The sequence below is a fragment of the Aotus nancymaae genome, unplaced genomic scaffold, assembly GCF_030222135.1.
Source record: "Aotus nancymaae isolate 86718 unplaced genomic scaffold, 86718_ANA_hifiasm-v0.15.2.pri h1tg000016l, whole genome shotgun sequence".
Classification (NCBI taxonomy): domain Eukaryota; kingdom Metazoa; phylum Chordata; class Mammalia; order Primates; family Aotidae; genus Aotus; species Aotus nancymaae.
In genome coordinates, this window is record NW_026988428.1 from 70,818,141 (window position 1) to 70,845,617 (window position 27,477).

General features: G+C 54.6%; 1 protein-coding gene across 5 annotated transcripts in view; it reads left to right on the plus strand.

The window, feature by feature from the left end:
- CACNA2D4 (calcium voltage-gated channel auxiliary subunit alpha2delta 4) overlaps positions 1 to 27,286 on the plus strand; it is a 130,084-nt gene extending 102,798 nt beyond the window's left edge. The window contains exons 27-38 of one of the 5 annotated variants that reach the window (XM_021667814.2): positions 6,833 to 6,894; positions 7,937 to 7,981; positions 8,185 to 8,247; positions 17,412 to 17,482; positions 17,934 to 18,009; positions 18,598 to 18,650; positions 18,971 to 19,023; positions 19,311 to 19,331; positions 21,532 to 21,649; positions 23,517 to 23,629; positions 23,914 to 23,996; positions 25,519 to 27,286. In XM_021667814.2, coding sequence (XP_021523489.2) covers positions 6,833 to 6,894; positions 7,937 to 7,981; positions 8,185 to 8,247; positions 17,412 to 17,482; positions 17,934 to 18,009; positions 18,598 to 18,650; positions 18,971 to 19,023; positions 19,311 to 19,331; positions 21,532 to 21,649; positions 23,517 to 23,629; positions 23,914 to 23,996; positions 25,519 to 25,623 — 863 coding nt within the window. In that variant the 3' untranslated portion in view covers positions 25,624 to 27,286. Of the gene's footprint in view, positions 1 to 6,832; positions 6,895 to 7,936; positions 7,982 to 8,184; positions 8,248 to 17,411; positions 17,483 to 17,933; positions 18,010 to 18,597; positions 18,651 to 18,970; positions 19,024 to 19,310; positions 19,332 to 21,228; positions 21,306 to 21,531; positions 21,650 to 21,960; positions 22,046 to 23,516; positions 23,630 to 23,913; positions 23,997 to 25,518 lie in introns of those variants that run through there. The other 4 variants (XM_021667813.2, XM_021667815.2, XM_021667816.2 and 1 more) reach the window with 4 other exon arrangements.
- The last annotated feature ends 191 nt before the right edge of the window (positions 27,287 to 27,477 follow it).

The window sequence follows — 27,477 nt, forward strand, 5'->3', positions numbered from 1 at the left end:
GTCTTCCATCCTGCCTGTGAGAGAAGGAAAAACTGAACCCTTCTCTAGGTCATTCAAAAGAAGTGTCCTTTGTAGGGACATGGATGAACCTGGAAACCATCATTCTCAGCAAACTGACACAAGAACAGAAAATCAAACACTGCATGTTCTCACTCATAGACAGGTGTTGAACAATGAGAACACATGGACACAGGGAGGGAAGCATCACACACTGGGGTCTGTTAGGGGGAAATAGGGGAGGGACAGTGGGGGATGGGGAGTCGGGGAGAGATAGCATGGGGAGAAATGCCAGATATAGGTGAAGGGGAGGAAGGCAGCAAATCACACTGCCATGTGTGTACCTATGCAACAATCTTGCATGTTCTTCACATGTACCCCAAAACCTAAAATGCAATTTAAAAAAAAGAAGGGTGCACAAGGATGTCCATGTGCCAAATGGCCCTATAGGAAAGGACTCCGAGCCCCACAAAGCCAGGGATCACACGGTCATGAAGAGGTCATTAAGCCTCAGGGTCTGACCACCCCAAGCCAGGAGTACTTAGGGGAGCAGAATGCCAGGGCTGGCAGGCTGGGAGCTTGGGCACTGGGCAGCCTGCAGCAGCAACTTGCAGACTGTTCTCAGTGCTGGGGACGAGCTTGGCTTCTCCGGGCTCCTTGCTTTTATCTATGATGGGTCAGGCACATTTGAAGGGAAGAGACTGTCATTCAAGAACTCGGAGGCCTCTTTCCTAACCAATCAGGACAAAGCAAGTCAGAAAAACTCATATCCCAAGAGATGGGAAGTAGCTAATCTGAAGGCCAAGTAAGTCAGGGATCAAGCCACAGGGGAGCCAGGGCCCCACCAGCCTGGTGCACCAACCCTACATACCCCTTCCTTCGTGTCCACTGCCTGTGGACAGGTGAAGCAGCGTGCTGGAAATATATCACCGTGGCCCAGGTCCCTCTTAACCATCTTGCCTGCTTTCTTGGGGGGATTCACAACCAGGACTGGGATGAGGGTAGAGGAACCCCCCTGGAGTCAGGGCGCCCCTAGAAGGATGCTCCTGCATGCTCCCTTCTGTCTGCTCTGCTGGGTCCCAGGCAGCACAGGGCTTGAGCTGCTGTCCCAGGAGGAGGAGGCAGTGTCTTTTACCTCTGGGGAATTCCCTGCCTCTCACCTCTCCCTGTTGGTGCCTCTCACACATCCCACCGTCAAGCAGAAGAGGCTCCCCCCTCCCCACAAACATGCTTCCTGCTTCTCCATCTCCATGAAAGTGTGTCCTTCCCTGGGCCTGAAATGCTCTCCTGACCATAGGTGGCCTCCCCCTTCCTTAAAAACTAAACCAGCATGTCACCTGCAATATGACATTTCCCTGGAATGCCCCGGGACTGGCCCTGCTCCTCCTCTGACCTCTGGCATTGTCTCTGGGCCACCCTCATGTGCGCAGGGGCTGTGGCCTGCTTCGTCTTCTTTCCTCCACTGAGCGGTTGGAGCAGAGGGACCAGCCTCACCTGCTCCGTGTCTTTCAGGCCCCAGCATCTTCATGTCAGTTGAGCAAGGAATGGAGGACATGAAAGAGCTCGAGCCTGGGCGTCAGGGGACCCAGACTCCAGACTCTGTTGCTCAGTGACTAGCTAGCTAGTGAGTTCACTCAGCAGCCGCAGGCCTTGCTGGCTTGGATTCCTGCCCTGTAGAATGAGACAAGTTGAGACCTCTGGTCTCCTTTCTGGCACTGGCCTTCTGTGACCTAAGTATTCACTGTGCACCTGCTGGGTCCGCAGCTCGTGTTACAAAAGATGATCCCCCTCATGCCCCACAGTCCCCATCCAGTGCAACTCACAGTCTCCTGGTTGGGTTCTCAAGACAGAGGAGGAGGAAAGAGAAGCAGATACAAGGGTTAGGAGGGCAAAGCTGGAGCTTCTGACTCCTGGGACCACAGCACTCAACAGTGTGCAAACTCGTGTGTTCATGTGCATGCTGTGTGTGTGCATGTGTGTGTATATGTGTGTGCATGTGCATATGCATGTATGTGCAAGTGTGTGCACGCACATGTGTGTGTGCATGCTTTTGTGTCCATGTGTGCATGAATGTGTGTGTCCATGTGTGTGCATGTAAGTGTGTGTGCATGCGCAGCTGTTTGGTTTTGCCATCTGTGATGACACAGCAGCACCGAGGTGGCAGTCTGCGTGCACAGCAAAGACGTACATCTTGATAAGCTGCCTGCCGGCCTGGCCTTATTGAGGCTCTTTGTTACGTTGTCTGCCAGTGGAGCTGAGCTGAGATCTTACAGGAAAGCTGCTTTGGAGGAAGGCACAATATCAATGTGGAGAGGCAGCCCAGAGAGGGAAGGCAGGAGAAAGCCCGGAGAGGGAGGACGGGAGGGAAGGAAGGGGTCCAGGCCAGCTGGGGCAGGAGGAAGGGTCTGAGATTTGTCCTTCTCTTTCAGGCCATGGCAAGTCCCCTGGGGACCAAGGTTGGGGTCTAAACCAGGGCCCGCCATGCACAGGCATGAGGGACGGTCTCCTGATAACTCCCGGGAAAGCTTTGCATTTCCTCGGGCCCTTTGCCTGAATTTTTCTTCACTGGAAGGTGTGAGTTTGCCTGCAAACATACTTTCATAAGGTGCTGTCTCCTGCACACAGTGGGCTAGCAGGAGATGATGGGAGGCAGGGCAGCCCTCCCCACGAGTAGTCACTCACCCGCACAAGCAGAGCAGGGCCTGGGGGAGAAGACTTGGTTCCCTGGGTGTCTAGAGTAGAAAAGCATGACTTGGGTTGTGGGACAGGAGTTGGCAGAAGGACTCAATACGACGAAGGCCAAGGGGTGCAGGTGGTTGGGCCTGGCAGAACACCATTTGCTCGCTGGTAAATAGATCTCCATGCCTCACTGCCTTTCCTCCCAGTACCGCATCTTGTCTTGAGTATCTTACAGTTCCCGCCATGAGGAAATTTTTCTTCGTGTCTCACTTAAGTCCCCATTTCTTAGTGGATGGCCTCCTAGGTCTTCAAGGGACAGAGAGCACAGCTAAACCTCAAGCTCAGGATCTCAAGTTCAGGGACGGTGAGAGGGCACGCAAAATGGAGAGGAAGGAGGTCAGCAAGGCCCCGGAAGCTTGGAGGGAAGGGACAGTGAGATCTGGTAGAATTCTGCTTCCCTGTCAAGTGGCTGGCTCAAATCGAATTTGCTCACTTAAGAAAAATTTGCAGAGTCACACTGTGATAGGTACAGTTCTAGGTGCTGGGGGTCAGAACTCAATCCCCTGCCTGCTATTAGCCCCAGACAGACAATCAATGAGACAGCATATCAATGAATAAATCATGTCACTTAGAAAATTTAAAAAGCAATGAGACAGAGAGTGAAAGGTGAGGGAGGGGGAACCTGCTTTGTCTCGGGAGGCCAGGGACAGCCACTCTAGATGATGCTGGGCTGAGACCTGATGATGGGAAGGAACCAGCCATGAAAAGTGCTAGGGGAAGAGCATTCTAGGAGGAGAACAGCTGGCGCAAATCCTCTGGGGAATGAGCTTAACACGTTTGAGAGGTGACGTGTTTCTGGTTGAAATCAGAGAAATCAGCAAAGCCAGTTCATGTGGCCATCTTACAAGTTTAGATTTTAAGATCAGTGGGGGCTGGGCACAGCAGCTCACGCCTGCAATCCCAGCACTTTGGGAAGTTGAGGCAGGTGGATCACTTGAGGTCAGGAGTTCGAGACCGGTCTGGCCAATATGGTAAAACCCCATCTCTACTAAAAATACAAAAATTAGCCACGCATGGTGGCATACACCTATAATCCCAGCTACCTGGGAGGCTGAGGCAGGAGAATCACTTGAACCCAGGAGGCAGAGGTTGCAATGAGCTGAGACTGTGCCACTGCACTCCAGCCTGGGTGACAGAGCAAGACTGCATCTCAAAAAACAAAACAAACAAAACAGATCAATGGAGGGAAACAGACAAATTTATGAAGGTTTGGAACTAAGGTGTGCAGACCTTGGATGGGAGGAGGAAAAATGATAGCAATCCACTAGAATATGTGTCCTGAAATGGAGAAGTCTCGAGGAGGGTCAGGTTTGGGGGAGAACATGTCAAGTTCAAAGTGTCCAAGTGGAGATGACATGCCAATAGGTAGTGGGAATGCCCTAAGTTTTGCAAAGGACACCCAGGGGCAAAAGACACAGCCTGCCTTGGAGGAACCTGGGATGGAACCTAATGAGGGAGAATCTGCTCTGTGTCCTGCTCCCCCCATTTCTGCCCAAGGAGCCTCAAAACCTACACCCCCACCCTCTCCAGATGCCCCATGTTAGAATCATGGAATTTATTCCAGCTCGAAAATCTCATGATGCTTTGCAACTTGACACTGAGCCATCGAATGGAAAGGCAGAGTCTCATTCTAGGAATAATGAGAGACCTCTTTGACCCTGGAGGCCAAGGACAGGAAGAAGGAAGCCTTCTTAAATCCCGAAGAGTCGGTCATTCTGAGCACTAGCATGTTTCACCTCTGATGATCCTCTTTGAGTCAGCTTTTTCCTACAGGTGAAAGAAATCTATCTAAAATGAATATGTAGGGTGGTCTTATAAGGAAAAAGAAGGAGAGGAGACTGAGGGGTCCCTGTAGCCTAAGAGGGGCAGATGAGCAGGAGGAGGAGCGCGGCCTGCGCTGGGCCCCTGAGCACGCCTCACCTGCAGCTGTGCACTGTGTTGGGAGCTCTCATCTCTGTCATGAGCCAACAGATGGGTCACCTGTCCCCTTCCAATCCACTCCTTTCAGTCACCTGGACCTCGAAGCAACAGAGACGCCCCCAAAGAACCCAAATGTTCCTATATTGTAGGACCTGTTCAAGAAGGCCAGCCAGCCAGAGTACCACCCCAGGGTTGCCGTGAGACTCCCAGGCCGGGAGGGGCCTCTCAGGGCCTTAGTTTCTTCATCTGCAAACTCAGATTAGCTCTAGAACAGCACTGTCCAATATGGTGGCCAGCAATCATACATGGCTATTTAATTTTAAGTTAAATAAAACTAAATTCTTTTTAAATTCAGGTCCTCAGGCTTGCTAGTCACACTCCAAGTTCTTGGTAGCCATGCGTGGCTATTGGCTACTGTTTAGGACAGCACAGATGTAGGTCATCTTCATCATCTTAGACGGTGCAATCAGTGAAGCTTTGGGACAGGGGTTTCCTGAATATGGTGCCTGGACTAGCAGCATAGGCAACCCCTGGGAACACTTCAGAAATTCTCAGGCCTCACCCCAGACTCCCTGAAGGAGAAACTCTGGGGGTGGGTTCTAACAAGCCTTCCAGGCGATTCAGGTGCACGCTGGAGTTTAAAAAACCAAGGCTCTTGTCTAGAGTAACAGCCTCTCACATGATCTCACTTGAGCCTCAACAATCTTAGGGTCCTTCTGCCCTCCTAGGGAAGTCAAACCGTGACTCATCTTGCAACTGAGGAGACAAAAATTCAAAGATCACAACCCTGGAAAATGCAGGGCTGGACCTCTGGCCCTTGACCCTTCCCTGCTCTTATTTCTCTTTTCCCCATCAAATTTCTCTAAGATCATTCCAGACTGAAAAAACAAAAACACAGTTCTGTTACTCTGTGCCATACTGGAACTCCTGCCAACTGGGTACTCGAGAAATGAGAATAATTGTGACGGAGACAACGGTTAAGAACCTACATCCGTTCACATTTCACAGATGAGGAAACCGAAGCCTGAGTAGCGAGTGGCTTGCCCGTGCCCACCACTCCTTCCCAACCACCAGGACTCAGTCCAGGTCCAGAGAGAAGGCAGGTCCAGAGAGGAGGCAGATGCGGAGAGGAGGGAGGTTCCGAGAGGAGGCAGGTACGGAGATAGACAGGCCCAGGTTGCAGTTCTGCTTCTGTTATTAACAAGCTGGTGACTTGGGTAAGCCATGTGACTCTGAAAAGCCTCCATTTCTTCAGCTTGGAAAGTCAGAATAATAATAGGACTGGCCTGCTGTGGGATTCAATACACTGATGCATGTGAGGGGCCGGACGCGTTCTAAGCACCCAGCGCAGTTTTGATATTATTATAGCAGACACTAGGAAGCTGGCCTAGTTTTGAAATTCTTCTTCTTTTCAGTATAACCCGCCTTTTCTTTCTATTCATTGGTCCCAAGTTTTCCTGGAGCCTTTGTCCCAGATTTCTCTTGGTATGTGAGCACCGGCTTGGGTTCTCCAAGCCTATCCGGGAAGCAGAAAGGCAGGGTGGCCCTTGTAAGCAGAAGCATCAAAAGAGAACTGTTTGCCAGGTGGTGGTGCCTGCAGTTTCCTGGAACCCACCTGCAGCCCTGGGCAAATCCGATCCTGACTTTGAGCAGGAAAAGAGCCTCCTTACGAAGTGGGGAAGATCCCGAGCAGGCAGTGGGTATAAAAGAGGTGGTTACACCAGGTTGAGATCCAGGGAGCCCATGAGTTGCTAGTGCAATGGCCTGAATTCCAGTCTCAGGGCGCCACTCTTGGTCACGTGATTTGGTCAAATGGGTGGGTCTCTCTGGCCTCTATATTCCCATCTCTGGGAAAGGGGAGACTAAGTGGTCCTTGAGTTCCCAGAGACCGGGGATGAATCTGCCCTCATTGTTCTCTGGAATGGGAGTCTCGTCGCTGCTGAGCACCTTCTTCATGTTCTTCATGTGGGGACAAGAGAGGCTGCCATCTCTCTTCTTCCTCCCCCCGCACTCCCCAGAAACCTCAATTTGCACTCTGCCCTCTGACTCAGTCCTCCCATCCGCTGCTGTCTGTCTCTTCAGTTCCTGCTGAAGCACCTCCTCTCTTTAACTTGAATCTATTTTTTTCTCTCCCCGTCCCTTCCCTGGCCTTGCCCTCCCTCTTCCTGCCCTGTAGCGGTGGGCGTCCAAATGAAGCTGGAATTCCTCCAGCGCAAATTCTGGGCGGCAACGCGGCAGGTAGGTGTGATGTTGGGCCAGGTCGGGGCTGGGGACTCCCCACGCTTTCCGGGTGTGGGAACCCCTCGCACCCCACAGGATGCTCCGCCTGCCTTGAGGCCTTCGGGATGTCTTCCTAGCCCCTCCCATTCTCAGCCCCTCAGCTCCCCAGCCTGCAGGCCAAGCCTCAGCCCTGGTCCATGGCCCCTCCGGGCCCAGTGGCGAGGGGCAAGACCCAGCATCACTCCCTCTCACCACCCCAAAGCCACTGGCACGCCTCCCACTGCAGAGGGACAGCTGCCTGCTCCACCGTCTAGGGTCTAGGGTCTAGGGTCCAGGGTCCAGGCCCTGATGGCTGGCAAGAGATGCCAGAGAAAACAGCGGCTTCTGGCTGAGAACTCCCAGCTCTGCCTGCCCCGTCCCATTCTATTGGCTCCTTCCCCTCTGCTTCCCCAGAGCCCCCAGGTCCCTCTGGCTTCTGAGCTGCCCCCACTATCTCCCACAAGCTTCTCCAGCCCCAATCTCCCACAACGATGGTCCCCTCGGTTCCCTTCACTTGCTGCTGTGGCCTGGCTTGGGGCAAGTGCAGGGAGCCCAAGAGGGAAGCAGGAGGGACAGAGGGCAGACACCTGGGGGGATCCACCGCCTCACCAGACAGACAGCGCAGAAGCCCCGCAGAGCCCACAAGCCACCTCCCCACACCAGCCATGAGGCCTGGGGCTACCTGGGCCACTCCACCAGCTAGGGCCTGCAGCATTCAGCACCCACAGGCCACATACCACACGCATGCCACACACACCACGCTATTTACACACACCACACTCGTGTGCCCTCCACATACAGATACACACCCACACATGGACACACACATTCACACACCTCATACATGTGCTGTCCACATATGACACACACATCCCACACCCCACACACGTGCCTTCTGCATGCAGATGCACACCCGGTGCACACACACTGCAAACGTACCACACACAGTGTTCCCACTCACGTGCGCCATCTCCACTACACGGATGCAGGTGTCACATTCAGTCTCTCTTCTTCCTTCCAGTGCAGCACTGGGGACATGCCGTGCACACAGAGCTGCGAGGACAGTGTAAGTTCTGCCCATGTGAGGAAGGTGAAGGGAAGCCATGGCCCTCCATCCAGTCCTCCTGGAGAGCCAGCTTCCCTCTCCCAAATGCCCTCCTTCCCTGCAGCGAAGGTTCCCACGCTGCCTTCCAGAGCCGTAGGGTCGGGCGGAGGAGCCGGACTGGGTGAGGGCCCTGGCCATAACCTCCCTTCTGGGTCTCCTCCCAGGATCTGGACTGCTTCGTGGTCGACAACAACGGGTTCATTCTGATCTCCGAGAGGTCCCAAGAGGTGAGTCACTGGGGATGTAGAATCGGGGGAGAGGGCGGAGGGAGACATCGGGCAGCCACGCCAGCCACGGCCCCAAGAGGGAGCCCTACTCAGGGCCAGTGCAGTGAAAGGGCTGAAGAAAAGGTGTTCTTGAAGCCAAAGTCAACATAGCAAGATGGCAGAATTTGGAGCACTTTTCAACTCAGAGGTCAGAGAAAATATTACTTCTTTGTTTTATCTGACACTAGCCTGGACTCCTCCTGTGGCTGGCAGGAGCCACTCAGAAATCCCATCTCGGAGCCCTGCCTGGCCACACTGGCCCAGCCTCACGCCGGGCCTCCTCCCAGGGGTCCAAGCACACCCACTCATCAGGTCACTCCCCACCCACTCCTGCTTTTCTACCATCGTGGGGCCCAGAAGGCGCGGCTTCCCCACTCATGTTCTTGTCCTGTCTGGACCTTACGGAAAAGTTTATTCTCGCCCACCACGCCTGGCCTTCGGTGTGCCAGGGAGAAATGGGGGACGGACGCGAAGCGTTCACACCTGAATGCCTGGTTTGCACATTCTAATCTTCCCCCCTCCCACCGCCCCTGCGGGGTGTGGGTATCTCCCTGAATGCAGCATGCGCTCAGAAAGGAAAAAGAGAAAGTACAATCATAATTTTATACTTGCTGGGCTCCAAAAGGGGCCTCAAAATGGATTATTTCTTTAGCCAGGAATCAAACTGAGAAAGAAGCCCATTCAAACCTCAAGCAAATCTAGATATATTCACCAGATGTATTTCCTTCAAGCATGGCAGAAGCATCAGAACGGCCTCCCACCTGAGCCTCGGGAGAAGGGGCATAGTATTTGGTTCTATGTGAGCTTTGCCACTAGTCAGAAATGTGATGCGGGCAAGCGACTTTCATTAGCTGTGCCTCGCTGGGGGCTGGACTACACAGTGTCTAAGCCAACCCCAGCCGAGGGCTCTAAGTGCCTGGGATGAGGAGGCTGATGCAGAGGTCGTGGCCAAGGCCGCCTCCACGCATCGCAGGGCTGTGGTCTGGCCTGAGCGGGTGCGGCTTAAGATCCAAAGCAGTTGTCAGAACAGGGAACCGGAGCCCGGTGTCGGAAGGAGACTTGGGAAAGAGGGCAAGTGAGGACAAAGGGGCACCAGTGGATCAGGAAATCTAACTCCTTGGGGTAGTGTTTAAACGACCCACTTAACGTGCAGCAGTTTTCAGCCACAGGAATAGAGAACCCGAAGATGGTTCCACTCAACTTCCTCTTGGTGGGAGTCGGGGCGAGGCTCTGCAGGACTCAGCTCATTGTTCATCGTGGCCAGCTGGGTGCCTCCCCCTCCTCCCTTTCATGCCCTCTTTTGGCCATTTCACTCCTCTCCAGACAGAGCACCAGGCCTGTGTAGTTTTCAGTTGTTCTGGGAGAAACCAGTGACGACAGGAGTTGAACCATGGTTGGTGTGAGGCTCTGGGATTACCTGGTGCCCCTCCCACCCTGGGTAACTGAGACTGATCACGTCCCCAGGCCTCCCGAGGTGTTGGCTTTCAAGGGCCAGAGCATGGGCTTGGGCATCACAGAGAGAGCTTGGATCCTGGACGCTGGGATGGGAGGTGGCAGAATGGAGGGAGAGGATGGCCAGGCCTGAGGGCGAGCTCTAGAGCAGGGGTAGGTGAGCATTTCCTAAAGGGGCAGATGCACATTTTGGTTTTGAGCTTCACGAGACTCAGCCCTGCTATGGCAGCAAGAAAGCCGCCATGGGTGATCTGTGAGCAAACGCACATGGCACTGCTCCAGTAAAACCTTTGAATACTGACATGTGAATTTCATATAAATTTCACGTGTCATGAGATGTTACCAGTCTTTTGACATTTTTTCCCCAACCACCTGAAAATGGAAAAACTCGTCTTAGATCAAGTTCCCACATGAATCAAGAATGAGCCAGGCTTGGCCCGCCGGCTGTAGTTGCCACCCCTTGCTCCAGAGGCAGCCGGACAACCGTGCAGGGAGCTGGCCCTGGAGGGGAACCACCCCAGCCTTGAGAGAAGCTGGCAAGCACGTGGCATCTCAAGATAGGAACCCTGGAGGGGCCTCTCATAACCCACTGGGCTGCTTTGGTCCTATTCTGTCCAGACCACATTTGCTCACGTCTTCGGATTGTAAAATCATTGAGAACAACTTTGGATAAGATGTGGTAGCAATCAATTACTCAGAGATTTATATTAGATAACATATTTGTTTACTTAACTCATTCACCCCCATTTCCTATTACGTTTTTACCCTGTACGTGGTTTTATGTGCCATCCCAAATCCTCTGTGTAAAGAAGCTGAGCAGCAATGAACTGAACTTCTAGAGGCTCCTACCAGGACCCCTGCTCCCACCACACTTGGCTCACCCTTGCTCCCCGAACAGCAAGGCCACAGGAGTGAGGAGGGCCCCCCACATCATCTGCTGGGACCTTATTAGTCTCACTTCACACAGGAGGGGAAAATGAGGTCCTACAAGGTTAGGGCATTAACCCCAAAACTCACAGCCACAGAAAAGCCAGACTTCAAACCCAGAAAGCCAAGTGAAGAGTAGCAAAGAAGAGGGGGAAGAAGATTCTAGAAAAGACCTCTTGGAAGGGAAACTGAGTGGGGAGAACACTGGTCTTGATGGGACCTGAGCATTTGCAGGACACGGTTCTTGACCCCAGCTAGATTGGCCTTCTCTGGTGGGTGTGGAGGCTGCAAGTCCCGGCTCCCTGTGTGACATTCTTGGCCCTGAGCCCCATGCAGGTCACTCTGTCACCACTCAAGGTGGGGTTCATTCACTTGCTGCGCTCAGCTGAGTCTCATAGAATTAGGACCAATGCCCCTAGGACCTGAAAGGCAAGGCCCAGGAATTCCAACCCTGGGTTAAGCTCTGGGCTAGTGTCAAGGCCCTGGGGGTCATGGCACTGTGACAGGGCTCACTTCCTCTTTCCTCACTCGGGACAGCTCTGACCCTGCAGCCTGAGCTGTGTTCGGTTATGGGAAGGCACCAGGCTGGAGACCCCACCTGGCGTGGTACCTGGCGCATAGCAGACACTCGATAACTGTGTGGAAAACCGAACTGGCCTGAAAGTTCTAGGCCTGGAAGTAGCAGGCGCTGGACTAGAAGGCAAGTGGAAGACCGGGTGGCGGAGGGTCTGGGGCTAATGCCACTTGTTCAGCTCTCCGACCCTCTGTCCGTCCATCTGTTTTACTGTTTTTTAAAAACTCATTCATTTAACAACTCTATAGCAGTTATCTATTGCTGCATAACAAATTATCACAAAAGTAGTGGCTTACAACCACAAGACTTAAAATCTGGCTGTTTCTGTGGGTAGGGATCTGGGTACGGCTGGCTCAGGGTCTTGTACAAGGCAATAGCATCCAGGTCCCCAGGGCTGCTGTCACTTCCAGGCCTGATGGAGAAGGATCTGCATCCGGCCACACTCACGTGGTCGTTGACAGCATTCAGTTCCTCCAGGGCTGTGAGGCTGAAGCCTCCTCCCCCACAGCAGGCAGCTTCCATCATCAGACTGACCAAGGCAAGGTGGAAGTCACAGTCTTTTGAAACCGGATTTCAGAAGTGACACCCCACCACTTTTACCATATTCTGCATGCTAGAAACAAGTTACTGTGTCAAATCTACACTCAAGAGGAGGGGCTTACACAGGGGCAGGACTCCCAGGAGGCCGGGATCGTTGCGAACCTCTTCAGAGTCTGCCCACCACCAACTCCCACCGGCCGACCCAAACCTGCCCCTCTCTCCCAAACACACAAGTGCCATGGAAGGCCACAGGGCTGGCCTCCCTGACTCATTCACTCCTTGCCACACCTCCCTGCTTATCTGTAGGTCTCCAGTGTGGCTGAAGGACGGAAGCCCCAGCATCTATGAGCTGGTTAGGGATGCAGATTTGCGAGGGTCCCATTCCAGACCTAGGGACTCAGACACTCTGGGGCTGGCAGTCTGCTTGAGGGAGCCTTCCAGGTGACTGGGTGCATGGTGGGTTCCGAACCCTGCCCAGGCCTCCTGGCTGCGGAGGGTCTGGATACACTTTAGCCAGCTGCTGTCACTTTCCTGACTGGGCAAATGTGCCAAAAGCTTCCAGCGACTCTTTGTCCCTGCCAGGGTTCCCCCAAGGGCCTGGAGAGAGGAGCCTGTTGAGCTGCAGATTCAAAGATTCTTCCCAGACAAAGTCCTTTCACACCCTCCCACACCCAAGGCTCTCCTCCCTGCAGTCAGTGAGTGGGGAAACCGCAAGGGCCCCCATCTGCAGCCAGCCTGAGGGAGCGGCCGCTTGGCTCTCCTGGCGCTGGTGGTGCTCCAGGCCTGCTGATTAGACATCTGGCCTCTCTTCCAGGGCAGGGTTCATTCTTTTTTTTTCTTTTTTTCTTTTTTTTATTTTAATTTAATTTATTTATTTATATTTTTTAAAAAAGACGGGGTTTCACCATGTTGGTCGGGCTGGTCTTGAACTCCCGACCTCAGGTGATCCGCCTCCCTTGGCCTCCAAAGTGCTTGGATTACGGGTGTGAGCCACCACACCCAGCCAGGGCTCATTCTTATAATAAAGAGCTAGGGATGCCAAGATTGCAACCCTCAATGTGGGGCCTAGAAAGAGAAGCAGACAGCTGGGGACAGACAGTGACAGCAGTCTATGGAGCTTTGTAATATTTATAGTGGATCTGTCACCCTGAATCTGGGGACTCCGATTCCTGTCATTTGCTTCTGGGCAGCACCCACCCATGGAAGCCTCAAAATGAACCTCCAAGGGGCACAACTGCAGCCTAGAAAATCGGAGGCACCACCCCAGCACCCTCCCCTGAGGGGCCTGGATCTCTCAGAGCACAGCACCCTGCTCCCTCCACATCCCAGCCCAGTGAGCCGGGACCAGGCAGGCACTCAGAGCAGGGTGCCCCTTTCTGTCCTCAGAGGGTGTCAGGTCTCGGCTCCTGTTTCTCTGAATCCCTCTCACTCCCTGCCCCCTGCAACTTGCCCAGCCCAGGCTCTTCATCTTCAAAGTCACTCTCCCAGCCTAGCACATGTTCCCGTCCTCTCCACTCTGGGCAGCCTGCCTCTGCCATCTTCCGGGGCATCCCACGCCCTGGTAGTGGTGCTCCCTCTGCCTTCCTGGCATCCCAAATGGCCCTGCTCCACCGGGCCCTCCCGGAATAAAATTAATCCTGTGGTGGTCAGAGGGAGGCTCTTCAGGCAGCTTTCGCAGGAGTGCAGTGCTGCTCCATCCCCACCCTGCCTCCACATCCCTCCCAGGCACCCCTTAAGAGACTGCAGCCTGGGCGACAGAGGAGCAGGCCAGTCTGCACAAGCCAGGAGCAGAGGAAAGGAAACTGATCCCCACACGAGCCAGGCACGGGGACTTGAGTGTCCACATCCCTTAGGAGGATGAGCTCCCAACTTCAGAGAAGAAACCAGGGCTGCCCCTAGGTAAGGAGGCCATGGGACATTTACTCCATCTGTCACAAGACTCAAGATCACCCCTTTTCTCTGGGCACAGCCTCCCACAGCCTTGCAAATTACTCCAGGCCAGGGAGGGACTGCCCAACCTCTCATCGCTTGCTCCCAATCTGCTTCCCCTGCAGGCTCCTGGGTGGTGCTCACAGGACCTGCCTCCCCGCAGCCTCCCTGCAGACTCGAAGGCTGGGCAGGGGGTTCTTGACTCTTCCGACCCAGCCCCAGAGTTCAGGCGGCCCATGGGCCACTGCTTATTTGTGAATTGTCCCAGTGAAAAGGGGACCTGGGCAGTCAGGCCCCTGCATCATGCTGTACTTTCGCTGCCACTCCACAGGCGGTCTGGGGCTCCTAAATCCACAAGGCATCCCACGTCCACATTTGGACCTTGGCTTTGCAGCTTCAGGGACTCGCTTTGAGCCGGGGACTTGCCGTGACAAAGTTCAAAAGAAACTATCAGCCAGGAATTGTGTTCTGCTGCCAGAAGAGTCTCCACTACAGTGGCTTAAACAACTAAAAGTGTATTCTCTCATAAAAGAATGGATGGAGGCAGCCTGGGCCCGGCCTGGCCCCATCCGCACGGTCTCAGCACAGCTGGAGAGGCTCCTGTCCAGAGCACAAGGGCAAGGAGGGCAGCAGGCGGGTCTTGGGGCCGCTTGCCGGAAGTCCCTCCCCGCGGCTCTGCTCACATTCCATTGGCCACCCCTTGCCGCAGGGCCTACTAGGAAATGTAGTCTTTTCCCTGAGCACATGGCTGCCATAATTAAAGTCAGATTGCCTAACTAAAGAAGACGGAGAGAATGGATATTTTCTGCCAGAGTGACAAATCCTAGAACAATCAAGTTATTTATTTACGAAGGGGGATACATTTTTCTAGTGTCCAGGATACACATCCTTGCTCTCAGGGACCTCTCTTCTCAGAATCAAGTGTCTAAACAACAGGATAGTTGGTGAATAAGCCTGGAATTAGGAGGCAGAATGGGACAGGCTTGTAGGAATTAAAACCAGCCTTGTCAGAAGCCCTGTCTCCACGCTGCTGCACTTTCTCAGGGAGCAGAAGACCCGGGTCATTCATTCCCTCACACATTCCTTCAGCATATATGCATGGAATAATAACTGTGAACGGGACATGGTGTGGTGCTGTGGGGCAGAGATGAATTTCTGTCCTCTAGAATTTTGTGTCAGGTGATGGAGGAAACAAACTCACACACACAGAGTAACTAAAATACCAAAAAGCTAGCCCCAGCTGAGAGGGATCACTGTAGCTGGAGGCACCAGAGAGAGCTTTAGGGCTGCGCCTTGAAGAACAGGCAGGACTTCAATGCCTTTCACATTCCCATGTGCTGTTCTGTCCCTGGAATGCCCTTGACTCTCCCTGCTGTCCCCCTGCTGTGTCCACTGCCTTCTTCGATGCAGCCTGCCAGGACTTTGGGCTCCCACTCCTTTCCACCACTGTCAGAGGTGCTGGTTATCAGCTGGTTTTGTCTGAGGGTTCATGTGCTCCTGTCTATCCATGCAAACTAGTCCGAAGCTCTTGATTCGTGTCCATTTCATTCATTTTTGCATCAGACTCACCTGGTGAGTGCCTTGTGAATAAAAGGTGTAATGAAATACTTTTTGGTGGTCAGGGCATTCCAGGTGAGGAACTAGCAGAGTGTAGACAGACAAGTCTGAGTACCTTTGTCTGCATCTGTTTCCCTCCTGTTTACTTTTGTAATTGACCTGTCCATTTTTAGATTACAGTTTGCCATGCGTTTTTAGTGGGTTGCATCCTTATGTTTTAATTTTATAAGTCAGCTTTTCCACTTATACAGGAAATACTGTAGGATGTAAGGACTATATTTTGTTACTTAATTCCAATTTGGAAAGTGATACTTCCTGACTTCATCCCAGATTCCTGGTGTGGGTGCATTTGGAGACCTGTGGCACCATATTGGCTGATTATAAGTCACAGCATTATGAACCATGGGCATGGTCCTGGGGTTATTGTCCTGAAATGGGACCATCACCTCTTATTTGGAAGACAACTTCTCTGATTGTTCATTGGGTGTCAGGAGTCATGCGTTCTAACTAGCCCTTGTCTGGAATAAATCTCTGTTCCCTTCAGAAGGCTTGATGGCATCTACTTGGCTGCCAGGGCAGGCCCCAGATGGACACCCAGACAATGCCTGGCTTTCCTTGAGGTTGGCCAGGTCCACGTGCCTGAGCTCCTGTGCCAGCCTTGCATTTCTTTTTATTGGTAGTTTTCATACATGTCATTCATTTTGGGCCCAGGCAGCTAGAAAGCTCTCCATGAAGAACCTGACATGACCATCAGCTCGGCACCCACCTCCCTTCCCTGCCAAAATTCCACACTAACTGAGTACGTCCAGGTACCAAGACACTTTGGGGAATTTAGAGATGAGTAAGACATGGTCCTGTCCTCATATAGTTTTCAACCAAGTATCTTATCAGGCAGAGTGAGACAAGGACTGCATGGCGTGCAGGCCACAGGCTGTCAGTGTGCAGAGGAGGGCCTCATTGTCTGCACATGAGGAAAAGTTAGAATCGAAAGACTTCCCAGGGATGTAGAGGAAAAAAGTTCCTTGGCATGAGGACAGAGAAAGGTAATCAGGGCAGGGAGATCAGCCAAGCCAGAGCCCAGACCTCTCCTCATAACAATGGCTGCCATTTTTCAAGTAGTTACTGGGAGACACATCTTTAAGGGCACACGCTATCCCCAATCTTTAAGACAGCCTACATTCAAGTCAAAATCCAACACCAAGCCCAAGCTCTGCCACCCTGCCAGGCTGAGAAACAGCAGAGTCAAGAGGCTAGGGCAAGTCCAGAGGCCTGAGAGGTGGCAGAACAGAGGACCTGAGGCCTTTCTCACCCTGCTAGGGAGCCACTGCCTGGCACAGGACACAGGAGCCACAAAACACTGGCTGATGGGCAATGAAAGGGGGGCCGGGGACAGGAGGGAGGGTCCTGTCTTATTTTTTTTTAATGAAGACAAGAGTGACCCATCCATGATGCATTTGAGGAATATGACTCTGGCAGTGCCACAGGGACGAGGGGAGAGGTCAGTTAGGAGGGCAGGTGGGCAATGAAGAGAGGGCGAGTGATCCAGTTAGGTTGTTGTCATGGAGGGGACAAACGACCGATCCACAGGGCACACTGATTGTGAGAGGTGACGGAGGGACATCAAAACGACAGCAGCCCTCTCACACTGGAAGGATGAGGATACTGGTGTGCATGAGACAGGCACTGCTGCTTTTGACCTTGACCTGCAGAAATGTGTTTTATAGCTGACCCAACACACACACACACACACACACACACACACACACACACACACACACAGCATATACAACAAATCCAGTTTCACAAAACATTCTTTAACCTTGCTGCAAGTGATTCACACAGAATTGTTCCGAGGAATTCTATACCATTTTTTAAAAATCATATTGTAACCTCTAGGTTGGTCTCATAGCCAGCTAGCAGATAACTGCCTCCAGTTTAGAAAGCACCAGGCTGGAGGGTAAGGAGCCAGGATTGGAGAGGGCGTGGGTGGAAGGCTCAGCTGGATTATGCTGAGAGGCATCTAGAGGGAAAGCCCAGCTGGCACCAAAAGCCTCGACCCGAGCTGATAGTAGTGCTGGACTCAGAAGGCTTCATCCTGCTCCGCCTCTTTCGCTCTCTCTCTCTCTCTGCTCTCCCTCCCTTACAGATGGGAAGATTTCTGGGGGAGGTGGATGGTGCTGTCATGACCCAGCTGCTCAGCATGGGGGTGTTCAGCCAGTAAGTGGGGCACACTCCTCCCCAGTCCAACTAGACACAGTAAGCCGACAGCTGACCCCAAGTGGTCCAGGCGGATCTTGGGATCCTGAGGTCCAAAATGCACAGTGCGTGCCCCAAAGAGCTCCAAAAGCAACCTTTATGGAGCCAGGGCGTCCATGTGATGTGGGGAGGGCATTAGGTCATGTGGGCATCCCTGGGAGGGACCCCGCAGCTCAGACCCTTGAGGGAAAACCATCCAGCTCAAAGGGCAAGCCATTTGCTCTTCATTGTCTTTAAACCACTCCAAGCACAGAAATGTAATTTTCAGCATGAGCTGTCTTCTGATCTGCTGTCCTAGCTCAGGCGCCCTCAGGAATTGCAGTGAATGGACGCTCTGCTAGTAAAGCCTCCTGAGGCAGGGGCAGGGTGTGGGGTGGCTTTGAACTCATCACAGCCTGCGTCTGATTTTCAGAGTGACCATGTATGACTACCAGGCCATGTGCAAACCCTCAAGTCACCACCACAGTGCAGCGCAGCCCCTGGTCAGCGTGAGTGTCACCCAGCCCTTCCCTCCGCCAGCCAGCCAGTCCTCTGCCCTGTCCTGGAATGAGGTTACTGGTCCTTGTTCTCATTCACCTTGGGCGTCTAGCTCCAGGGCCCCACCTTGACCATCTCCACCTTCTGTTCAGAACCACTGCTCTGTCCCGCTCCCAGACAGGCCTGTGGGTCTCGATCTGGGGCTTCAAAGGGACTGCTCTGGCAGCTGTGACTTAACAGGGCCTCTGGTGGAGACAGAGAAAGCAGCCTGCCCCAGCCTCAGCCTCTGATGCTGCCGCTAGACCACCAGGGATCCTCAGCAGTGCAGCACCAGAATGAGGGCTTGACTCGTCTCCTGAGGGGCATGTCCAACCCCACCCGAGATGTCTGACCTGCAGTAGGCATTTCCTTGCTAGCTCAGCTCTGCAGGGCAGATGGGAGGCAGGGGGATGGGGGGTGCTGGGCTGTGGGCCTGTGCTCTGCTGCACCCCCTCCCAGTGGCGAGGCAGCCCTCTGGTCTCTCTGAGGGTGGTGCTGGGGTGGGGGACACCCTCACCCTTGGACCCAGGTGTGAGCGCTGTGCACTCTCTCCTTCCCAGCCAATTTCTGCCTTCTTGACAGCGACCAGGTGGCTGCTGCAGGAGCTGGTGCTGTGAGTGGGGTGGACATGGGACTGGGGAGGGCTGCATGCAAGGGTGGCGTGGGAGGGTGTCCTTGAGCAGGGGCTGCAAGGTCTCCATGACAATCCACTTGCTCCCAGACCCCGGGGAAGGAGGGCACGGTCCCTAGACATCACCTTCTCCCTGCATACTGCCCCTGGGAGGGACCTCACTGCTCACCCCAGAGCCCTCAAGCAGGGAAGAGGGTGTCTTGGAGAAGAAGGAATGGGCTGGGGGCCGTCAGGGATACTCCAGCCCCTTGGGGACCCAAGAGGACTCTGAGGTCTCCGAGATTCAGTCCTGTGTCTGACAGGTTCCTGTTGGAGTGGAGCGTCTGGGGCTCCTGGTACGACAGAGGGGCCGAGGGTGAGTGCACGGAGCTGCAGGGCCATGTGCTGAAGAGCAGTGGCATTTTGGTCTCTCCCCGTGGGGTGGGTGATGGTGGGAATAGGCGACCCTGAGGCATTGTTGTTCACATCTCATCTTGCGTGGCCTTCTCTCACCTCCCTCACTCCTGGCTCTGTGTGTGACATCATCTTGGGACACCACCACTCCATGTGCCATCATCACCACCCCATGACATCCTGCCCTCATGTGCCATCATGCTTCTCCTGTGCCGTGTCCACCCTGTGCTGGGCTCACGTCCCGGCTAGCCAAAAGTGTCTTCCATCACTGTAAGTAGCCCCTCGGAAGCGACCCCTGCTGGCGGAGGGTTGGGGATGCAGCAGGAGCCACAAAGAACCTGACCTCCATGACCCGTCCCAGGAATGACCCCAAGCAGGGCTGAGCCCTCCCGGTTTAAAGCACCTTTCCTCGGGGTTGGGGGACTGAGGAGTCTAGCCCAGATCTCATCCCACATGAGGACAGTCAGACCCCAGGAAAAATTAGAAACTCCAGCCTCCCCTTGGGTGAGAACATGTAAGATTCCAAGAGGAAGGGTGGTAGGGCCGGGCAGCCATGAGCCAGTATGAGTGAGCAGCCGCCAGCCCACCCCTTGGAGAAGCAAAGAGCGGCACCCCCAGCCCAGGTGTCATCAGCCCTCAGTGGGACTCCTGGTTTCAAGGGCCCCAGGAAGCTCTCAGAATGATTCCCCTCCGGGACCCTGTGTCTGAGGACACAGTCCCCAGAGGCAGTGACCATGAGAAGCCCCAACAAAAAGACTGGTGGCTCGGCCACATGCACAGGGTGTCAATGAGCCTGGTGTTTCAAAGCATTCATTTCCTCAGGCACCTGGGTGCTCCATGACCACAGGAGGCCATCTTGCCTCAGCGGGCTCTGCTCAGCCCCTCTGGGTTCATAGAACCTTTGCCGTGGGGTTCCAGAACCTCCCACTGCTTGGGCAGTCCCCAGCTTGTCCCATATCTTCATCTCCACTGTGGTCCCTCTCTGGCTTGCTCTTCGTTCTCTTCTGCTGGCCTTCGCCTGGGGCGTCCTCTGTCCCTGGGCTCAGAGCATTTCCGGCTGTGTCTCCAGAGTCCTTCGGGACTCACACCCAGATCGGCGGGGCTGCTCCGGGCGTTCGCAGTCCCTAGGTGTCAGTGAAGGAACCAGGAATGCTGTATCACTTAGAAGTAGGTCCCTGCCCCCCTGCACAGGAACACAGGGCTCCACCCTGGGGGGGACACTGCCCCCTCTGTCTCTCTCTGTCAGCAGCTGCATCTTACAAAAGCTGAGGATGATCCCCCTCAATCTGCCTGCTCAGAATTTCTCTTCTCCGGGGCGGCTGTCCCCTGGAGCTCCTCCTCCTGGCCTGGCAGGCCTGGCCTGTCCTGCCCAGGTGTCAGTGTCCTCAGTGAAAAGCACTGGACTTGGAGTCCCAGGCCAGGTGTAGGAGCTGTGGCCCCTTCTACTGTGTGACCCTGGGGACACCATTCCACCCTGCCATTGTCAGGCAGGCTTTTGTACCCAGCCCTGGGGACAAAACCCACAACCGTGGCTGCCGTGGGCTTGCTCCTCTCAGTGAGGGTTTTCTGCATGCCGGCCAGTGACCTCTCTGGGTTTTGAGCTCTGGCTGGAGAGGAGACCCATGCTGTCCTGTAGGACTCCGCGTGAGCCTGGGAAGGTAGCTCACACCTGCCCCGGGCCTATAGGCCTATCCCTCGGGGTCCACACTGCCAGCCCTCTCCCTGCCACAGCCAGGCCCTGAGAACAGAAAGGTCACACAGAGAGCCTTGGGAGGAACAGGAGCACTGGGCACAGTCCCTGCCTGTGCTCGGCCTTGCTCTGCCATGTGTCCACCTTGTGGGGGCTCCTGGCGGAAATGAACCTGGGTCCCCCAGAGCCTTTGGCTGAGTCCTCTGTCTCTGTCCCAGGGAGCTAGGGCAAATCACACATCCCCCAAGGAGCCCTGTGCCGGCAGCTGTGCCTTCTAGGCTTCAGCAGCCCCAGGCCTGGAGCCCACCTGCCCAGCTGCCCCTCGCCCTGGGCACTCAGGCTTGATGGGTGGAGTGTGGGCCTGGCAGGATCACCCAGGAGATGCATTGGGTCTGTCCACAGTGAAGGGAGGGGTGGTGGCCTAAGTCCCCCCAAGCCACTCCTTGGTGCCCCTTCAGCCTCTGCTCCCCTCCTCAGACCCCCCTCCCGGGATCTGAGTGCTGGAAGGAGCCCTGGAGATGGTGCACTGCCCCCAGCTCACAGTGAGGCCGGGGCCCTCCCTGTGTGAAGCCACTCTCTTCAGAGACTCCAGGTGCCTTCCCCCCATTCACCCCCACTCGCTCCTCCCACATGCACCCTGAGAACTGCCTGAGGAGGGGCCATCTGCAAATGGCCTGGGGTGAACACTACCGTCGCTGGGAGTGCTGGGCGAGGTCACCCCAGGGCAGGCCCTCCAAGGCCCCTTCATCGGTGTGACGCCCTTTCTCGGTCTGCCCGCAGCACACAAACAGAAGAAGCAGGACCAGCTGCAGCCCTGCGACACGGAGTACCCCGTGTTCGTGTACCAGCCGGCCATCCGGGAGGCCAACGGGATCATCGAGTGCGGGGCCTGCCAGAAGTGAGAGCCCGAGGCGCCGCTGCCCGGCCAAGTTTAGGCGGGGCCTGGAACCCTGGGAGGAGGGGCCGCCTCTAAGTACAAGGCCATAAGCCCAGGGTCTTCCCCCACCGTCCGCAAGAGGCGGGAGGTCTGAGGCGGACATGACGGCTGGGGACCCAGACAGTCGGGTGTGCTGCCTTAGGCGGGTGGGGAGAGGCGTCCCGAGGCCAGACCCTGTGTGGCGAGCCCACCCCACCGAGGCCGCAGGGGGCCCCAGGCGTCTCTGCGCGGCAGCCCTTCAGCGGGTCTCCCTCGCCCCTGCGCAGGCACAGGCCGGGCTCAAGCGGTGCCAGCGCCTGCGGTTGAGCTGCCAGGGGAGAACTCGGGAGGCAGGGGAGGTGTGAGAAGAGAAGAGAAAGTGTGAGAGGTCCTCGGCCGCTGGGAACCCGGCAGCAGCTCTGTCAGGCCTCCTGCTGGGTGGAAGCCGCCAGCTCCATCCCGCCGTGGCCCCGGGGAGGCAAGGAGGCCGGACCGAAGGATCTCTCCGGCTGCCCCCCGCCCCCCAGCCGGAGAAGGCCCCCACCCTGGGAAAGCAGCGGCCTCCCCCAGGGTCGCCTCAGCCAGATGTGAGGCTCGCCACACGGTCCCTAGACCCGCAGGCCCGCGGCAAACCACTTAATAGCGTGGCACCTGCGCCGCGGGCCTGGGGGTCCCATCGCCCCTCCGTGAGCCTCATGCTGCGCGGGGTTTCACCGAGGTATACGCAGAGCTGAGGGTTGGGACTAGCGTCCCCGGTGCACTTAGTTCAAAGGCTCGGCGGAGGACAGAGCCAGAGGTCGGAGTAAAGCCAGGGCTTAGAGTAGACAGATCTGAGCTTAAAACTGGCTCTGGGCCGGGCGTGGTGGCTCATGCCTGTAATCCCAGCAGTTTGGGAGGCCGAGGCGGGCGGATCAGGGGATCAGGAGATCGAGACCAGCCTGGCCAATATGGCGAAACCCCATCTCTACTAAAAATACAAAAATTAGCCGGGCGTGGTGGCGCACACCTGTAGTCCCAGCTACTCGGGTGGCTGAGGCAGAAGAATCGCTTGAACCCGGGAGGTGGAGGCTGCAGTGAGCCGAGATCACGCCACTGCACCCCAGCCTGGGAGACAGAGTGAGACTCCATCTCAAAAAAGCAAAACAAAACAAAACAAAAAACTGGCTCTGCTCTTCCCCACTCCTGACCGTGGGCAAGTGACTTCGCCTCCTCTAGCCTCCATTTCCTCATCTACAAAATGGGCACAACACCGGCCTCACATAGAGCTGTGAAGGTTGAGTAGACGTGGCTGTGGTGTGCACGTGTGGGTGTGTAGACCACCCATCCTGGGGGAGGCGCTCGGTAGGCGGCAGCTGTGACTGCTGGGAGGCGGTGGGCGGGCTCCACCTCACCCCAAGCAAGGCGGCCTTGCCGAGCGCGGGACCACTGCGCCACCTGGTGGCCAACCTCCAGCACTGCCGCTTCGCCCAGACCTGCCCCGACCACCCTCACCCAAAGCTAGCGTGGCCTCACCCGCCCATTTGCTCGGGATGGTCTTGATTTACGCCTGTTGTCCCTGCATATATTAATAACAACTCTTTGCACTCTCCAAAGCGGCCAAGTTTGGACTTCCTCACCTGCTCCAATCTGCTAGGAAAGGGAATGCAGCAGCAAAGGCTTGTGGGAAAGGCCAGCAGGACTGAGCCATTGCCCAGGCCCCTTCCCATAGCTGCCCGTGACCCACCCTGCCTCATGGTTCCGGGCTTCCCTGTCACTCCAACTCCACACTAAAGTCTCCAGAAGTTCCTTCCCTAGAAGCCCTTCTCGTGGTGGCCGCCGAGCCATCCTCGATTTCCTCTCTTTGCTGCAGGGTATTTGTGGTGCAACAGATTCCCAACAGTAACCTCCTCCTCCTGGTCACGGATCCCACCTGTGACTGCAGCATCTTCCCGCCAGTGCTGCAGGAGGCGACAGAAGTCAAATATATCCTGCAATCCTCCGGGATGTGTGGGGTGGGGGCAGGGGCTGTAGGAGGTGTCTGTGGGGCTCGGATTTTGAGCAGCGGGGCCAGCCTCCATCACCACTCGTCCGTCCTCCACAGTGGTTATGTGTTCTCTAATCCTTCCCTGGGCCCCAGTGCTGCCTCCTGACCTCGAAGCTGCTTGCAGGGCAACTGATGGCACCAGGGCAGGTTCTTCCAGACCTTGGTGCAGTCTGCAGAATGGGCTCTGGTCCTGAGATATTGACCTTAACAGTGGCTTCTGCACATAATGCCTCTGTCAAATGTGACCGGATGCGCTCTCAGAAGGTCCGCCGGCGACCAGACTCCTGCCACGCCTTCCATCCAGAGGTGCGGGCTGAGGCGGGTTGAGGGTGGGCTGGATCTTCACCCCTGAGTCTTCCTGCCTGGGCCTGTGCCCCTGCAGCCAGGAGCACATATGGATGCCAAGGAACACACCTGTGCCTGTGCTTCTTGGGGGAAGCATTCGTGTTTATGCCCTGTGACACTGTGATAGAATAAGAAACAGATATTTGGTCTTTGTCCTGATTCCTGGCAAGCTCCTAAAACCCTTGCTATTTCCTGAATGAGTAGGGTGACAGGTGCATCTTTTGTTACAGTATTTGGTCTTAGTCCCTGGTTCCTGCACAGGTGCCTTTAAGACCCCTGGAATGATAGGGGTGTCTTTGTATGCTAATTAGATGACTGGTGGCCCGGGGCCCTAGGCAGCATGGGGCTGGTCACAGGATTAGAGGGTTGGGACTTTTGGCTCCAATCCCCTGGCTTCTGGGAAAGGAAGGGGGCTGGAGATTGAGTTGATCACCAATGGGCAAAGATTTAATCAATCATGCCTACCGAAATGAAGCCTCCGTAAAATCCCTGAACAATGGTGTTTGGAGAGTGTCCGGGATGGTGAAGGGGTGTGAGAGCTCTGTGCACCCCGTGCCTTGGCCTGTATGTCTCTTCCTTTCCACTGCCTGAGCTGTGTCCTTTATCATAAACTGGTAATGGTGGGGGAAGCATCTTCCTGAATCCAGTGAGCCACACTAACAAATCATGCAGCCTGAGACGGGGTCATGGGAACCCTAGATTTACAGCCAGTCTGTCAGGACAGGAGACCAGGGGCTTGCGATTGGTATCTGAAGTGAGGGCCACCTTGTGGGACTGAGCCCTGTAACTTGTGGGATCTAATGCTAACTCTCGATAGTGTCAGACTTGAATTGAACTACGGGACAGACATCCAGCTGGTGTCCAGAGAGTGGGGCTGGGAAAAGCTTTCACATTTGTTGAAGAGGTGGTGTGAAAACATAGCAAAGCCCCTATGTCATTAAAATACAAAGTCAACTGGGATCCAAGGTGCTTTAACAAAGAGCCACGCTTCCTAGGGTTTGGGCCCTGGGTGAATTAGAATGCCATTTTCCCATCTTGCCTGCATTCCCACTACGCTTAGCTCTGAATGATCTGAGCAATGTGAGGAGGCTGTCATGTGGATAATAGTCATAGTAGCTGGTATGGATCCTGAGCTGGGTGCTTCATACACAGTCCAGTCTGTTGGGCAGGGCTGCCCCGAATAATCCCGATCAGAGATGCTCCCAGAGTTGAGGGCTTTCCTGAAGCCATTCTGAGAGGATGACCCTACAGCCACTCCAAGCCTGGGGGCAAGCAGAGAAGGCTGATCCCCCCAGTCCCAGGCTGAGGGGCCAGGCTCTGCTTTTCTCCCAAAAGGTAGGGGCCTAAGAAAGGTGGCAGTGCTTCCCCGGCTTTCTGAAACCCCTTTCCCCAGGATTTTGGCCCCTATTAGTGGTGAAGACCCCTCCCTTTTTGGGGTTCCTCCTCTGAGTGCTGCCCTCTCACCTCTGCTCCGGGTTCGCAGGAGAAAGCCCAGGACTGCGGCGGTGCCTCAGACACCTCAGCCTCGCTGCCCCTACTCCTGATGCCTCTGTGTGCCTGGGGGCTACTGCCCCAACTCCTGAGGTGACACCACCCAGCCTGACCTGTGTTTTGGCAAGGTGATCCTTCCAGAACCATCCCAAAAAGCCAGCACTGACATGGGATGCAACTAACTGCAGTTGGGTCACCCCCAGACCAATGCTCCTCTCAATCCTGGGCTGGTGGCTCCTGCCTCCGGAGAATGCTGGATGGAACAAGAAACCAATCACCTGGCACCACCTTCAAGATGCTCAATGGTGCCCGATACCATCCGCCCAGGTCTCAAAATGAGCATCCTTCTAACCTTCCTGTATCCTCTGCGGAAGCCAACATGAGCTCAGCTTGGACCAAGACAAAATAATTTAGTTCCTCCTGTATGCCAGAGTCCAGACCCAGCCAAAAAAAGGGTCCGATGCTTCTGAGTGGTCTCCAGTAGAACCCAAGGACTTCCAGGTACTGAGAAAAAGCAGCAGAATGAGGCCAATTGCAGAGATGAGGCTAAAGCAAGAACATGCCCCAACTAAAGCATAGATTCCCCAAAGGAGGCTCAAGGTGGAAGGCAAGGCAGCTCACTTTACTAGCTGCTGCTCAAAAAAGTTTTGACTGTGTTGGGGTGGAGGGGTGGAGGTTGGATAAGGGAATGGTAAAGAACGAGAAAGATATGAAATCCTTTTAGGAAATATCGATAGGGCTGCATCTGATATTTTGGGAAGTTGTTATTGAAGAACTTCCCAAAACTTCTTTACAAAGCCCTAACTTAAAGGAAAGTTTGCATCTATGACAAGCTAGTAGGGATATCCAACTGCTACATGGAAATTGATGTGCATTGAGGGGACGGCAAAAATAGCTGTAACATAGTGGAAAAGAGCAGTCATTGTACTCTTTTTTCTGGCCACTGATTTACAAAAGAATCCACTTGACTCTGTCCCTGGGGTGAAATCCTTAGGATTGGAACTTGTGGGAACATTCCAATTTGCTAAGCTGGGTCCACTGGGAGGGAAGCTGTATCTGGGAACTCACCCCCAGCGCACACACATCTCCCTCAGGGTTCCAAGGCCCTGCAGCTTCCTCCCTCCACCAAACCCCAAGACCTGGAACCCAGGAGACAACAGTCTCCACAGTGAGAGCAATATTAAGGGCAAAACCATGGGGAAATTCGGGAGAGGCCTCAAATCTTTCAGTTTAACCAACCCCAGTGATGAGCTTGGATAGTATGTGGGGCTTTGGGGGCCCTTCCTCCTGCTCCTCCATCACCCTCAGCCTCCACACTTTAAAGTACAAGCTGTTCAAGTTTCCTACCAGCAAATAGCCCTAACTTCCCTCTAGAGTAGGCCAACTCTATAAAACACGCATTATAGATTACAGAATGTCACTCTTATCGTCGTGTCTTGCAACAACCCTGTGAGGGCAGAATTAATGCCCCCTTACAGCAGAAGACATTGCAGCTCAGAGAAGCCAGTTTAAGTGGCAGGATAATGCTAGAACACTAAGGTTTACATGTACCAAATAACGTTTCAGCTCATTCCATCTTCACAACGGCCCCCTAAAAGTGGGTACTAGCATTAGTGTCATGTTATAGAAACTGCAGGAGAGTTGAAAATTGCCTCGAAATTATTGGAAGAGTATTGTGAAGATTGAATGTGATATATTCATGTAACATGCTTGAAACTGCCTGGCATATAGTAAACGCTAAATAAATACATGCTAACTGCTATCATTACGTTACCTTGTTTCATGGAGGTGGGGACAAAGAAATTACAATTTAGATGCCAGAAACAATAAGGTGTCCAATAGGCCCGGGGGGTTAAGAAAGCAGCAAGGAGCTCTTCCCAGCCCCTGGGCCACCATTGCTGAGTGTGGCAACTATGTGTCATGAGGCCCCACCTGTGCTGCACTGCACACA